At 39.7% G+C, this 15,534-nt stretch overlaps 1 protein-coding gene across 4 annotated transcripts in view; it reads right to left on the bottom strand.

The window, feature by feature from the left end:
• The window catches only part of CNTLN (centlein), a 323,526-nt gene that overhangs the window by 180,780 nt on the left and 127,212 nt on the right, over window positions 1-15,534 (bottom strand). For all 4 annotated transcript variants that reach the window (XM_055302562.1, XM_055302564.1, XM_055302563.1 and 1 more), the window contains exon 7: window positions 3,901-4,063. In XM_055302562.1, the coding sequence (XP_055158537.1) occupies window positions 3,901-4,063 (163 nt within the window). The remainder of the gene's footprint in view (window positions 1-3,900; window positions 4,064-15,534) is intronic.

Below are 15,534 nucleotides of genomic sequence, written 5' to 3' on the forward strand. Positions count from 1 at the left end.
GATATGTTAAAGTGTATTTTAAAAAACTGAAAGGAAATATTCAAAATGTTAACAGTATTTGCCTCTGGGAGATGGAATTATTAAAAAAGTTTTCTGTGTTTTTATGAATAACTATTTATGCATAGACTACCAAGGAAAAATTAATTATAATGTTTAATAACCAAGGCAAAACTTAAAATATAAATAATCAAGGACTTCTGAATTGAGTGTAGTCGAGTATACAAATAAAATCTTATGAATGAATGACTAAAGGACTAAAGGACCTAAAATAACTTTCCAATTAAAATACTACAGTGAGAATTTAAATTTCATAACGAGCATCAAGTTAAAAATCTGTTAAGTTTCCTACACCACACCCTTAAGAGGCAACTTTTGAAAAACAAGTGAAAAGAAAAAGGAATTCTAAGCAGAAAGGACAAGAAATAGACTAAACACAAAGGACAGTAAGCCAAGTCTTTAAAGCACAAATGTCAGTTTGCTCTTTTTTTTTCCTGCCTCTATACTATTCATAAGCACAACATATTCCCATCACATCTCTCATTACCTAGAATGATTCTTAGATGGTCATAATCCTCGGGAAACGTGTATGTAAGTTTTCAAAAAGTATCCCAGGTCAAGGCTGAAGTTATGACAAGTTCTTCAAATTGGAGTGATAATCTCTACCTCTCCAAATTTAGTAAAGATTTTGGCTAGGAAATTTATGGCTTGAGGTAGAGTTCATATAAGAAGAGTTTTAAGAAAATAATTTGTTTTACTTATGTCTTCTTATCTTCTCAGAATAAATATCACTGATACTACTTAAGGAGAGTCTCTTATCCCTAACCTCAGGCCCCAGTTATATACTTCTACAATTATAACATATTATTTTTACTCCTACTCGATTATCAGTGATCAACCAGGTTTTAACCTGTAAGAGGTAAATAATAAAGACAATAAAAAGGTGACCTATGCATATGACAGGAGGAAGAGCTTTCAGGCAGAGGAAGCAAGTGCAAAGACCTTGGGGTTGAAGAATACTTGGATGTTCAAGGGAAAAAGACAATTATGTGTGGCTGCAGTGGAGAGATTAAGGAGAAGAGAAGGCAAAGATGGTATTAGAAGGGCGATGCGGAGCCAGATCATGTATGGTCTCCAAGGCTGTAGTAAGAACTTAGGCTTTTACTTTCATGAGACAGGAAATCACTGGAAGGAGCTGAAGAAAGAGGATTTAATTTGACTAAGTTCTAGCAAGAAAATCCAGGCATCTGTGTTGAGAATGGACTCAAAGGGGATAATGTCAGGAGCAAAGAAACAAAGTGGGGAAAGGCTGCAGTAATCCATGTAATACATGATAGTGATTTGGACAGAATGGTAACAGCAAGGATGGTGAAAGTAGAAGAATTTCAAATATACATTGAAGGCAGAGCACATAATAGCTTAGTTTTGAAGATGTGGTCTGAAATGCTTATTAGGCATCCAAGTTAAGAAATGTTAAGTAGACAATTATATATACTGTTTCTTAAAGTTCAGGGAAGAGATCCAGAGTGGACAACCAAATTTGGGGGCTATCAGCATATGGACAGTTTTCATTTTAAAAGCTGAGGTGAGTAGATAAAATCACCTAGGGTGTGAATTTAAACACAGAAAAAAAAAAGATTTGGACCTGAAACATTTTCACATTGAGGCAACATGGAGACTAGGAAAAGACTAGAAAGGAACAGAAAAGGAACAGCTAAAATGGAAAGAAGAAAGTGACACAACTACAGGTGCACTGCAAGCCAGGAGGGAAAGAAAACCATGTTGCTAATAAGTGAAATAAGATCAAGATTTATATATGATCATTACATTGGGCAATATGAGGGTCACAAATAATTCTGAGAAGAGAAATTTTAGCAGAGGGAAAGGGGCAAACACTTGACTGGAGTTGGTTCAAGAGAGAACAGGAGAGATGAACTGTGAGACAATTTAGGTCTTTCAAAGAATACTGCTGGAAAAGGAAAGAAACAGAAGGAAGGGAAGAAGAGGAATATAGTGAGGTCAAGATGCATGTTTTTGTTCCGTTTTGTTCTTTCCCCCAGATCAGAGACACACTAGCTTATTTGTATGTGTTTAGAAATGGTCCAGAAGGGAAAAAATGATGCTATAGGAGAGATGGGGATCATTTTCTGTGGGCAAGTTTATTTTTTTATTATTTTTTTAAAGATTTTATTTATTCCTGAGAATACACAGAGAGGAGAGAGAGAGGCAGAGACACAGGCAGAAGGAGAAGCAGGCTCCTTGCAGGGAGACTGACGTGGGACTAGATCCCAGGTCTCCAGGATCATGCCCTGGGCTGAAGGCAGCGCTAAACCACTGAGCCATTTGGGCCATGTGGACAAACAGTTTATAACAAAAAGTTGGAGAGACATTAATAATCACCAGATTAGACTGTAACTTCATACTACATGCATTCATGCTGGAGGATAAAGAGGAGCAGGAAGAGAGCCAGAACTCTAGGTCATGGAAATATATCCAAGGCATATTACTTGAAAAAAAAAAGTTAAAGAACAGTAAGTAAAGCATAAGTTAATAAATATTAAAATTATAATATGCCTAGATTTGTGGTATGTGTGTATGTACACACACACACACACAGAATATCTAATGCATGAAAATCTGGATGAATACCCCTGGGAAGGGGATGAAATGAGTTGGGGTAAGTGGAAGGGTATTTGAATCTGTTAGACTAGCACTATCAGGACTTCTACAGTATTATTTCAATATCTTTACCTGATGCCATTCATGTCCTGAGGGAAACTTGAGAAAATACAGAGTGAAAACCACTGTTCCAAAGCATTATTTAAAACTATGTGTTTAGAAATATGTGAGTGGGTCAGTGGGTTGAGCATCCCACTCTTGATTTCAGCTCACATCATAATCGCATGGTCCTGGGATCAAACCCCAGGTGGAGCTCTGCACCCAGTGGGGAGTCCCCTTGTCTCCCACTGCCCCTCCCCCCACCTCCCTGCTTGCTCACTCTATCACATAAATCTTTATTTATTATTATTAATTGATTACTACTAATGTAAAAATATTAATTATGGATATAGGTGTTTCATGGTCTTTTTTAAGGAGAAAAGTTAAATAGAAAAAACAACTAAGACTGGACTATTTAACCACTCTAAGCCTTGGATGCCTCAACTATTACAAGGGAACAAAATCAATCTTGTAAGATCGACCTATACAGAAAGTAAATTATTTCTATAAATAACTTGGTACGCTACACAAAACATAAAGAATTCAATAAAGGTGTTTTCTTTTAACTACTAGCCATAATTATCGTTGCTGAGTCAGTCAGCATACCTAAATAGCAGGGTAAGCCTTCTTGAGAGTTGTTCTTAAAACAACTATAAAGTAAAATGACTACTTAAAATAAACTCACAAAATAGAGAAAAATTCTTGGAAAATCTTGATCCTAAAGACCTCATCAGCATATTCATTTGTGTTTGGGCAGATTTGCCAATAAAATAATGCAAAAATTCTATAATGAAAGACTGTTTTAGTTCACAAACTAGAATCATAATTGATGACTAATTTCTCATAATAGAAGGTTGAGTAATTCCATCCCCCAAGTCCTTTCTGGTTTGGGGGCTATGGTCAGGGTATGTTTTATAGTAGATATCAAAATTCCAATTTATAAAAACAATATCCTATGGAGTAAATTTGCATCTCTATTTTCAATATTTCAGCTTTAATGGCCATAAAAATGTCACAAATTTTCAAAAGTTACCAGATTGAATTATATTTCATTTTTAATTTTGAAGAACCATGTATAAAAGGAAATAATAAAGAAATGCCGAAATTGGAAAAAAATTGAATTCTATATATTTTTATAAGTTCATACATATAAATTTACATTTTTATGACAGAATAAAAGCATACTTTTTGATATGATATACTTTCAGCTGTGTGAACATCTTCCTGATTCCTCAGTACTTTCTGTGTATCCATATTCAGAACCTGAAGCTGCTGGATCAGCTCCGCTTGCTGTGCAGTATGCACACTGTTCTGCTTGTACAGATTCTGCAGCTCTTGCAGCTCCTTTCTGTGCAAAGCAAGCAATAAATAGAGAGAGGCAGGAGTAAAGATCATTTCAGTGAAATAATTGTATTCATCTAAGGCTATAGATCTTCTTCCAGTTTTTTCATCTATTGCTTTTTACTGCAGGCAAACATATTAATGAAAGAAATAACATATAAAGTATTTAATATTTATGACATAGACCTAGAAAGTATTGATAGAACAACTATGACTTTCAAAGCCGAATACTTATCAATTTTTTTTATAGCTTGATAGTAATAAAAACCTTGGATATACAGATATAGGACCACCTTCTTATTGAAAGTAAGTTACACTTCAGTTTCAAGAATTGATAAGTAAGTACTGATGCCAACAATAGTTATCAGTTTTGAATACTGGGTAAGTTGACCTTTCATTGTATTATACAGAACTTTAAATGTATTAAAAAGGACTCCACAAAGGCAAGTTAAGTTTGAAACCAAAGTTTCTTAAAGCACCATTAGTTTGCAACCTCAGGGGTTTAGGTTGGGATTCCTATGACTCTTCTAATCCAGACTGAAGAAAAGATGGGGGGGGGGAGTCAGAAGGAAGGAGAGCAACACAAAGTGAAAACCCGTCCTTCTAACCCATCCAAGGTACAATTGGTACAGAGGGGACAAAGAACTGGTTGTCACAGTGGTGATGGCACTAAGGGCCCAGGAAAACCATACTTCTAGAATAAAGGTTTCCACAGTTCTGTGGTAGTGAATCCTGTGTGATACAGATCATATAAAACTGGAACATATTTTGTGTGTTCAACTTGAAGAGAAAACTGTTTATAGAGATACATATTTTTGTGTATCTCTTCATAACAAAATACACTTCATAACATATACTCTGGAGACTGTATTTTTTAATGAAACTTTTTTTTTTTATTCATGATAGTCACAGAGAGAGAGAGAGAGAGAGAGAGAGAGGCAGAGACACAGGCAGAGGGAGAAACAGGCTCCATGCAGGGAGCCCGACGAGGGACTCGATCCCAGGTCTCCAGGATCACGCCCTGGGCCAAAGGCAGGCGCTAAACCACTGCACCACCCGGGATGTCTGCAAATAGTTGTTGAAGGTAGATGAAGATTAATAGGGGTGAAATGCTCTGCTTTTTAGAGGTTTAGAGTATCGTTTTCCAAATACAACAGCAACCCCTGTACCCATACAAATACCTGAGCATATACCCATCTGTCTCAATCCTTTTGGACCACTATAACAAAATATTGTACATTGGGTAGTCCACAAAAACAGAAATTTGTTGTTCATAGTTCTGGAGACTGGAAGTTAAAGATCAGAGTGCCAAGTAAGGGCCTTCTTCTTGGTAGTAGGCTTCCTGTTGTATTTTTACATCGTCGACAGACATTAGGGAGCTATGGGAGGTCTCTCTTAATAAGAATACTAATCCCACTCATGAGTGCTCTATCCTCATGGCATCCTTCCTAATGCCATTACATTCCGTATTAGGATTTCAACATATTAATTTTGGGTGGATTCAAATATTCAGACTATAGCATCATCTTTCTGTAACTATTCAAAAAAAGCCAAAACTTGCAGTAAGTAACAGCCCAAAAATGGAAGCAGTGAAAGAAGAGAATCAATAATGGCACAATGTCTGCAGGATATGTAATGCTCACAAGAGAAGGGGAGAAGAGACTCATAGTAATACTGCTTACAGAGTACTCCATTTTTCAAAAATAACATTGTTAAAAATTATCAAAGAAAATAGGCAATAGATATATGATAAAATTCTATCAAAAGATATAGTCAAAAGATATGTTAGCCAGAAGACCTGAGTAAATGTTGAATTTAGAATGGGGACATGATGAGGATTAAAAACCACCATTTTGGGGGGGCGGGGCAAGATGGTGGAGGAGTAGGGTCCCCAAGTCCCTGTCCCCACCAACTTACCTAGATAAATTTCAAATCATCCTGAAAACCTACGAATTCAACCTGAGATTTAAAGATTTTTTCATGTATTCATGAGAGACACACAGAGAGAGAGACAGAGAGAGAGAGGCAGAGACACAGGCAAAGGGCGAAGCAGGCTCCATGCAGGGAGCCAGATGTGGTACTCAATCCCAGGTCTCCAGGACCAGGCTCTGGGCTGAAGGCGGTACTAAACCACTGAGACACCCGGGCTGCCTTGACCTGAGATTTAATGAGAGAACAGCTGGAACACTACAGAGAGAAGAGTTTCCGCTTCTAACAAGGCAGGAAAGTGGAAAAAATAAAATAAAAAGAATCAAGTAGGGGAGGGGACCCCCGAGGAGCCGGGCTAAGGCCAGGCGGCTAGAGCCTCCAGGACAGGAGAAGCAGGAACTTTAAAAATTCGCACCGGATTCTTTCCGGAGGGAAAGGTGCTTAGCAGGGAAATTGGGCAGAAATGCAGGAGGGGCAGTGGAGCCTCCAGCCTCCCGGGGTCACTAACAGAGGATGTGCGCCCAGGGGAGAGTGCACCACAGACCGCGTTGGAGCTCAGTAAAGGGCTGGACTGCGAAATGGGGGTGGGGTGGGGAGCTCAGGCAGGGGTTCGGATGGAGGGGGCTGCGCCCTGCTGCCTTCAGGAACCGCAGTCCTGGGAGCGCGATTCCAGCAGCGCAGGCCCCGGATTCCAAGGCACTAAGGGACAAAGCCCAGGATCTTGGGCTCCCCCGGGGATGGGCGGAGGCGGGGAGGGCCCAGGACAGCGAGGCCTCTCCTGCCACCAGGCGCTTCCAAGCTGTGAAGGTCAGTGCCCTCGCCCTGGGAGCATCCAGGCCGAGAGGACTGGGATATTGTGGTGGTTACTGCGGGAGCTGACTCCAGGGCTGGAGAGGTGGCTGCCACCAGTTTTGCTGTTCCTCCTTCTCTCACCTTATCCCTGGGAGGGGCAGGGCTGCCAGGGAACAGAGGCCTCACGGGGTAAACAGCTCCCACTGAGCCCGGCACCCAGCGAAAGGGGGAGGGGGGCAGCTCCCCCAGGTACACACACCTGAGAATCAGCACAGCAGGTCCCTCCCCCAGAAGACCAGCTGGAAGGACAGGGGAAGAGCAAGTGTTTAACCAGCAACACTGGAAAGCTCCAGAGAAAGTTGAGGAATTTATAGTATATAGAACTAGAGGGTACCCCTCCTTTTTTATTTTTTTCCGCCCCTTTTTCAGGACAACTCGTTTTTAAATCACACTATAAATTTCCAATATTTTTTTCTCTTTTACCACATTAACTACAATATTTTACCACCTCTTCATTTTTAAGATTCTTCCTTTTTGACTTTCATATTTCTCCAATTACAGGTCCTAGATATATTTTCCACTTCTAGATTCCCTTCAACATACTCAACTTAATTTTAGGAGATATACAAGATATGTTTTTTGTTTTGTTTTGTGTTTTTTGTTTTCTCTGCCTCATTTTGTTCTACAATGGCAGAAGTTAATACCTTCTAAAACATGACCAGCATGCACCCAGAACCAAGTGGTATACCGTGCTGGTTCATTCTGTGAGATTCCTCATTCCCATTCTGCCCATCTCTTTTCTCTCATTTATGTTTTGGTGGTCAATGTTGGGGCCCTCGACAAGTATTTCTGGTTTATATAAATTTGGGACTTAGCATCTTCTAATCTACTTAATATACTCAGAAACAAGAGGATCATCCTCTAGAACCCCTCAGGTACTCTACATTGTCCCTACACTACAACTTCTTCACCACCACCATCTCCCAGTCCCTCCATTTTTTTCTTCTCCTTTTTCTTTTCTTTTTTTTTTTCTCTTCTTCTTTAGGATTCCTGGCCTTTATTTTTTACTACTTTGTTTTAAAATCTGTTTTCACTTTAGTGGTCCTTCGTTTTATTTAGTTCTGATCTTTGTTTTCAATTTCTGGTCTCTGACCTCGGCAGAATCATTTAGGGGGAAATTTACTTAGGTCGTGGTTGATATTCTTGACACAGCCCACTTATACAGCCACTCTGCACTGAGAAAAATGACTAGAAAGAACTCACCACAAAAGAAAGAATCAGAAACAGTACTCTGTGCCACAGAGTTACAGAATTTGAATTACAATTCGATGTCAGAAAGCCAATTCAGAAGCACAATTATAAAGCTACTGGTGGCTCTGGAAAAAGCATAAAGGATTCAAGAGACTTCATGACTGCAGAATTTAGATCTAATGAGGATGAAATTAAAAATCAACTAAATGAGATGCACTCCAAACTGGAGGTCCTAACGACAAGGGTTATTAATGAATGAGGTAGAAGAAAAAGTGAGTGACATAGAAGACAAGTTGATGGCAAGGAAGAAAGCTGAGGAAAAAAGAGAAAAAGAATTAAAAGACCATGAGGAAAGGTTAAGGGAAATAAATGATAGCCTCAGAAGGAAAAAAAAAATCTACAATTAAATGGAGTCCCAGAGGGTGCCAAGAGGACAGAGTACCAGAAAGCATATTTGAACAAATCTTAACTGAGAACTTCCCTAATTTGGGGAGGGAAACAGCCATTCAGATCCAGGAGATAGAGAGGTCCCCCCCCAAAATCAATAAAAACTGTTCAACACCTTGACTTTTAATAGTGAAACTTGAAAATTCCAAAGATTAGGAGAAAATCCTTAAAGCAGCAAGAGATAAGAAATCCCTAACCTACATGGGGAGAAATATTAGATTAACAGCAGACCTCTCCACAGAGACCTGGCAGGCCAGAAAGGGCTGGCAGGATATATTCAGGGTCCTAAATGAGAAGAACATGCAGCCAAGAATACTTTATCCAGCAAGGCTCTCATTCAGAATAGAAGGAGAGATAAAGAGCTTCCAAGATAGGCAGAAACTGAATGAATATGTGACCATCAAACCAGTTATGCAAGAAATATTAAGGGGAACCCTGTAAAAGAAAGAGGAAGCCCAAAGAAATAGTCCACAAACACAGGGACTGAATAGGTATTACGACACTAAATTCGTATCTTTCAATAGTAACTCTGAACGTTAATGGACTCAATGATCCCATCAAAAGATGCAGGGTTTCACACTGGATAAAAAAGCAAGACCCATCTATTTGCTGTCTACAAGAGACTCATTTTAGACCTAAGGACACCTACAGCCTAAAAATGACAGGTTGGAGAACCATTTACCATTCAAATGGTCCTCAAAAGCAAGCCTCATATCAGATAAGTTAAAGTTTATCCCAAAAACTGTAGTAAGAGATGAAGAGGGACACTATATCATACTTAAAGGGTCTATCCAACAAGAGCACCTAACGATCATGAATATTTATGCCCCGAATGTGGGAGCTGCCAAGTATATCAATTAATTAATAACCAAAGTAAAGACACACTTAGATAATAATTCTCTAATACTGGGAGACTTCAACACAGCACTTTCCGCAAATGACAGATCTTCTATTCTAAACACAACATCTCCAAAGAAACAAGAGCTTTAAATGATACACTGGACCAGATGGATTTCACAGATGTATACAGAACTTTGCATCCGAACACAACTGAATACACATTCTTCTCAAGTGCACATGGAACTTTCTCCAGAATAGACCACATACTGGGCCACAAATCAGGTCTCCTCAGATACCAAGATATTGGGATTGTCCCCTGCATATTTTCAGACCATAATGTTTTGAAACTAGAACTCAATCACGAGAAGAAATTTGGAAGAAACTCAAACACGTGGAGGTGAAAGAGCATCCTGCTAAAAGATGAAAGGGTCAACCAAGATATTAGAGAAGAATTAAAAAGATTCATGGAAACTAATGAAAATGAAGATACAACTGTTCAAATTCTTTGGGATACAGTAAAAGCAGTCCTGAGAGGGAAATACATCACAATACAAGCATCCCTCAAAATTGGAAAAAAAGTCAAATACACAAGCTAACTTTGTACCTAAAGGAACTGGAGAAAGAACAGCAAATAAAACCACACCAATGGGTAGCCTGGGTGGCTCGTGGTTTGGCACCAGCTTCAGCCCAGGGCCTAATCCTGGAGACCCAGGATCAAGTCCCACATCAAGCTCCCAGCATAGAGCCTGCTCTCCCTCTGCCTATGTGTCTGCCTCTCTCTCTCTCTCTCTCTCTCTCTCTCTCTCTCTCTCTCTCTCTCTCCCCGTCTCTCATGAATAAATAAAATCTTTAAAAAACAAACAAGCAAAAAACACACCAAGCAGAAGAAGAGAGTTAATAAAGATTCAAGCAGAACTCAATGAAGTAGAGACCAGAAGAACTGTAGAACAGATCAACAAAACAAGGAGTTGGTTCTTTGAAAGAATTAGTAAGATAGATAAACCATTAGCCAGTCTTATTAAAAAGAAAAAAGACTCAAATTAATAAAATCATGAATGAAAAAGGAGACATCACAACCAATACCCAGGAAATACAATTTTAAAAAAATACTATGAGCAGCTATATGCCAATAAATTAGGCAATTTAGAAAAAATGGATGCATTTCCAGAAAACCACAAACTACCAAACTGGAACAGGAATAGAAAACATGAATAGGCCAATAATCAGGAAGGAAAATGAAGCAGTCATCAAAAACCTCCCAAGACACAAAAAGGCCAGATGGCTTCCCAGGGGAATTCTATCATACGTTTACACAAGAAACAATACCTATTCTACTAAACCTGTTCCAAGAGATAGAAAGGGATGGAATACTTCCAAACTCATTCTATGAGGCCAGCATCACCTTAATTCCAAAACCAGACAATGACCCCACCAAAAAGGAGAATTATAGACCAAAAACCCTCATGAACACAGATGCAAAAATTCTCAACAAAATACTAGCCAATAGGATAGGAACCAACAATACATTAAGAAGATTATTCACCATGACGAAGTGAGATTTATCCCCGGAATGCAAGGCTGGTTCAACACGTGTAAAACAATCAACGTGATAGATAATATCAACAAGAGAAAAAACAAGAACCATATGATCCTCTCAATAGATGCAGAGAAAGCTTTGACAAAATGCAGCATCCATTCCTGATCAAAAACTCTTCAGAGTATAGGGATAGAGGGAACATTCCTCAGCATCTTAAAAGCCATCTACAAAAAGCCCACAGCAAATATCATTCTCAATGGGGAAACCCTGGGAGCCTTTCCGCTAAGATCAGAAACAAGACAGGCATGTCCACTTTCACCACTGCTATTTAACATAGTACTAGAAGTCCTAACCTCAGCTATCAGGCAACAAAAAGAAATAAAAGGCATTCAAATTGGCAAAGAAGTCAAACTCTTCCTCTTTGCAGATAACATGATATGTACATAGAAAACCCAAAAGACTCCACCCAAGACTGCTGGAACTCATACAGCAATTCGGCAGTGTGGTAGGATACAAAATCAATGCCCAGAAGTCACTGGCATTTCTATACAGTAACAATGAGACTGGAGAAAGAGAAATTAAGGAGTCAATCCCATTTACAATTGTACCCAAAAGCATACGACACCTAGGAATAAACCTAACCAAAGAGGTAAAGGATCTATACCCTAAAAACTACAGAACACTTCTGAAAGAAACTGAAGAAGACACAAAGAGATGGAAAAATATTCCATGCTCATGGATTGGAAGAATTAATATCGTGAAAATGTCAATGCTACCCAGGGCAATTTACACATTTAATGCAATCCCTATCTAAATACCATGGACTTTCTGCAGAGAGTTGGAACAAATCATCTTAATATTTGTGTGGAATCAGAAAAGACCCCGAATAGCCAGGGGAATATTGAAAAAGAAAACCAGGGGATCCCTGGGTGGCTCAGCAGTTTAGCGCCTGCCTTCGGCCCAAGGTGTGATCCTGGAGTCCCGGGATCGAGTCCCACATCGGGCTCCCTGCATGGAGCCTGCTTCTCCCTCTGCCTGTGTCTCTGCCTCTCTCTCTCTCTGTGTCTCTCATGAATAAATAAATAAAATCTTAAAAAAAAAAAAAAAAGAAAACCAGAGCAAGGGGCATCACAATGCCGGATTTCAAGTTGTACTACAAAGCTGTGATCACCAAGACAGTGTGGTACTGGCACAAAAACAGACACATAGATCAATGGAACAGAATCCAGAATCCAGAAATGGGCCCTTAACTCTATGGTCACCTAATATTCAACAAAGCAGGAAAGACTGTCCACGGGAAAAAGGACAGTGTCTTCAATAAATGGTGCTGGGAAAACTGGACAGCCACATGCAGAAGAATGAAACTAGACCATTCTCTTACACCAGACACAAAGATAAACTCAAAATGGTTGAAAGATCTAAATGTGAGACAAGAATCCATCAAAATCCTAGAGGAGAACACAGGCAACACCCTGTTTGAACTTGGCCACAGCAACTTCTTGCAAGAGACATCTATGAAGGCAAGGGAAACCAAAGCAAAAATGAACTCTTGGGACTTCACCCAGATAAAAAGCTTCTGCACAGCAAAAGAAACAGTCAGCAAAACTCAGACACAACCTACAGAATGGAAGAAGACATCTGCAAATGACATAAAAAGATAAAGGGCTAGTATCTAAGATCTATAAAGAACTTATTAAACTCAACAGCAAAGAAACAAACAATCCAATCATGAAATGGGCAAAAGACATGAAGAGAAATTTCAACAAAGACATAGACATGGCCAACAAGCACATGAGAAAATGCTCCGCATCACCTGCCATCAGGGAAATACAAATCAAAACCACAATGAGATACCACCTCACACCAGTGAGAATGGGGAAAATTAACAAGACAGGAAACAACAAATGTTGGAGAGGATGTGGAGAAAGGGGAACCCTCTTGCACTGTTGGTGGGAATGTGAACTGGTACAGCCACTCTGGAAAGCTGTGTGGAGGTTCCTCAAAGAGTTAAAAAGAGAACTGCTCTATGACCCAGCAATTGCACTGATGGGGATTTATCCCAAAGATACAGATGCCCTGAAACGGCAGGGCACCTGCACCCCGATGTTTATAGCAGCAATGTCCACAATAGCCAAACTGTGGAAGGAGCCTCGGTGTCCATCAAAAGATGAATGGATAAAGAAGATGTGGTCTATGCATACAATGGAATATTACTCAGCCATAAGAAATGACAAATACCCATCATTTGCTTCAACGTGGATGGAACTGGAGGGTATTATGCTGAGTGAAGTAAGTCAATTGGAGAAGGACAAACATTATATGGTTTCATTCATTGGGGAATATAAAAAATAATGAAAGCGGATAAAGGAGAAAGAGAAAATGAGTGGGAAATATCAGTGAGGGTGACAGAACATGAGAGACTCCTAAATCTGGGAAGGGCTCAAGGGGTAGTGGAAGGGGAGGTGGGTGGGGGATGGGGTGACTGTGTGACAGGCACTGAGGGGGGCACTTGACGTGATGAGCACTGGGTGTTATGCTGTATGTTGGCAAATCGAACTCCAATAGAAAAATATACAAAAAAAAAAAATGGTCAACTTGGCCTACAAGATAGTAGCTGTGTTGTAGATGGTAGTAAGATGGTAGAGCAACAAGCCAGGAGAAGCATGGTTCCTTATTAATTATGGAGTTTTCACACTAGGCCTTGATTGCCTAAAATTACTTGAGAGAGGATGAAACTTGTATCTTATTTAAAAAATGGGGCGCCTGGGTGGCTTAGCGGTTTAGTGCCTGTGTTTGGCCCAGGGCATGATCCTGGAGTCCTGGGATCAAGTCCCACATTGGGCTCCCTGCATGGGGCCTGCTTCTCCCTCTGCCTGTGTCTCTGCCTTTCACTTTCTCTCTCTCTCTCTCTGACCTCATGAATAAACAAATAAAAAAATCTTTTAAAAAATAAATAAGTAAAAATTAAAAAATAAAAAGCACCATTTTTAGATACAATGTGAAACATAGCAAATTTTCTTCTCCTCCCATATTAGAAGACATCTGTTATTTCTTAATGAGAAAAATCAGTATTTGGCTTGCATTTAAGGGTCATGTGGAACAAAATACATGTATTTTTAATCAGAAAAAAAAAAAAACATACTTAAGGGATGCCTGTGTGGCTCAGTCAGTCAAGCGTCTGCCTTCAGCTCAGGTCATGATCCCAGGATTCTAGGATTGAGCCACACATCAGTCTCCCTGCTCAGTGGGGTGTTTATTTCTTCCCTTTCCCTCTGTCCCTCCCCCCTGCTCATGCTTTTTTCTTTTTAAGTATTTTTTAAAATTTCATCTATTTATTCATGAGAGACACAGAGAAAGAGAGAGGCAGAGGGAAAAGCAGGCTCCATGCAGGGTGCCCGACGTGGGACTCGATCCCAGGTCTCTAGGACCACAACCTGGGCCGAAGGCGGTGCTAAACTGCTGAGCCACCCAGGCTGCCCCGCTGAGCCACTTGGGCTGCCCTGGCTCTCCTTCTCTTATGTAAATGAATAAAACATTTAAAAAGAAAAGAAAAAAAACATACTCAGAAGTAAGGAAATGCTCATACTATGAGGCACCTGGGGATTAAAAATCAACTAAGGGAAGAGCATATCCCTGTCTCTCATCTAATGCTACATTCTGGGCATCCTCCCAGTAAGGGGAGTGGAAGCATCATTTTACACTATTGAGGTAAATTTCTCCCGCTCTATCTTCCCACACCAACTTCTGAAAAGTAGGTAAGATCAACGTACACCAATGTTGCAAATATGAAACATGAAACCTGACTGACATCAAAGTTAGCAATAAACAAAGCTTACAAAAGGCACACCTCTGGACCACTAGCAAACACTGAATTTGTGTAAATCCTTTCCTTATTTGGGGAATATAAAAAAATAGTGAAAGGGATTAAAGGGGAAAGGAGAAAAAATGAGTGGGAAATATCAGGGAGGGAGACAGAACATGAGAGACTCCTAACTCTGGGAAACGAAAGAGGGGTGGTGGAAGGGGAGGTGGGCGGGGGGCGGGGGTGACTGGGTGACGGGCACTGAGGGGGCACTGGATGAGCACTGGGTGTTATTCTATACGTTGGCAAATTGAACACCAATAAAAAATAAACAAAAAAAAGAAGAAAAACAAATGGACTTATTAAAAGGAGGAGTACTAAGAATTAAGAAAAAAGAAATTTTATCGTACATACTTGGGAGAAAAGTATACCTCTGAGAAGTTACTGAAGGAATTAGAAGGAAGGTTTAGGAAAAATATGAAAAACAAACCATCACACCTCTCTGAATTATCCATACAAAGACAAGATATGAAGATGATCTAAATAAAGTCTCTGTGAAGGCAGGGAGTTTTTGTTCACTGCTATAAACAGCATATCTAAGACACTACCTATCCCTTATTATATTTGTTAGGTAATAAACACATCCATCATACATATATTTTCAGATTCAGCCTACACCTGCCTCTTAGAATCTCATTTTCTTGCTCAATCTCAGCCTATGAACTACCCCTTCCACCTATGAAATTTATACAGCTCATCTGACTTCATTGCTTGAAGTCAACCAGCTGCATGCCTAGTATGTTTGTGCCATTTCCAGGTTAGGATAAAATGCTACAACACAGGCATGCTATAAGCAACTTTTACCAATGGAAGACAAAAC

This window comes from Nyctereutes procyonoides, unplaced genomic scaffold (assembly GCF_905146905.1).
Source record: "Nyctereutes procyonoides isolate TBG_1078 unplaced genomic scaffold, NYPRO_anot_genome, whole genome shotgun sequence".
NCBI classification, from domain to species: domain Eukaryota; kingdom Metazoa; phylum Chordata; class Mammalia; order Carnivora; family Canidae; genus Nyctereutes; species Nyctereutes procyonoides.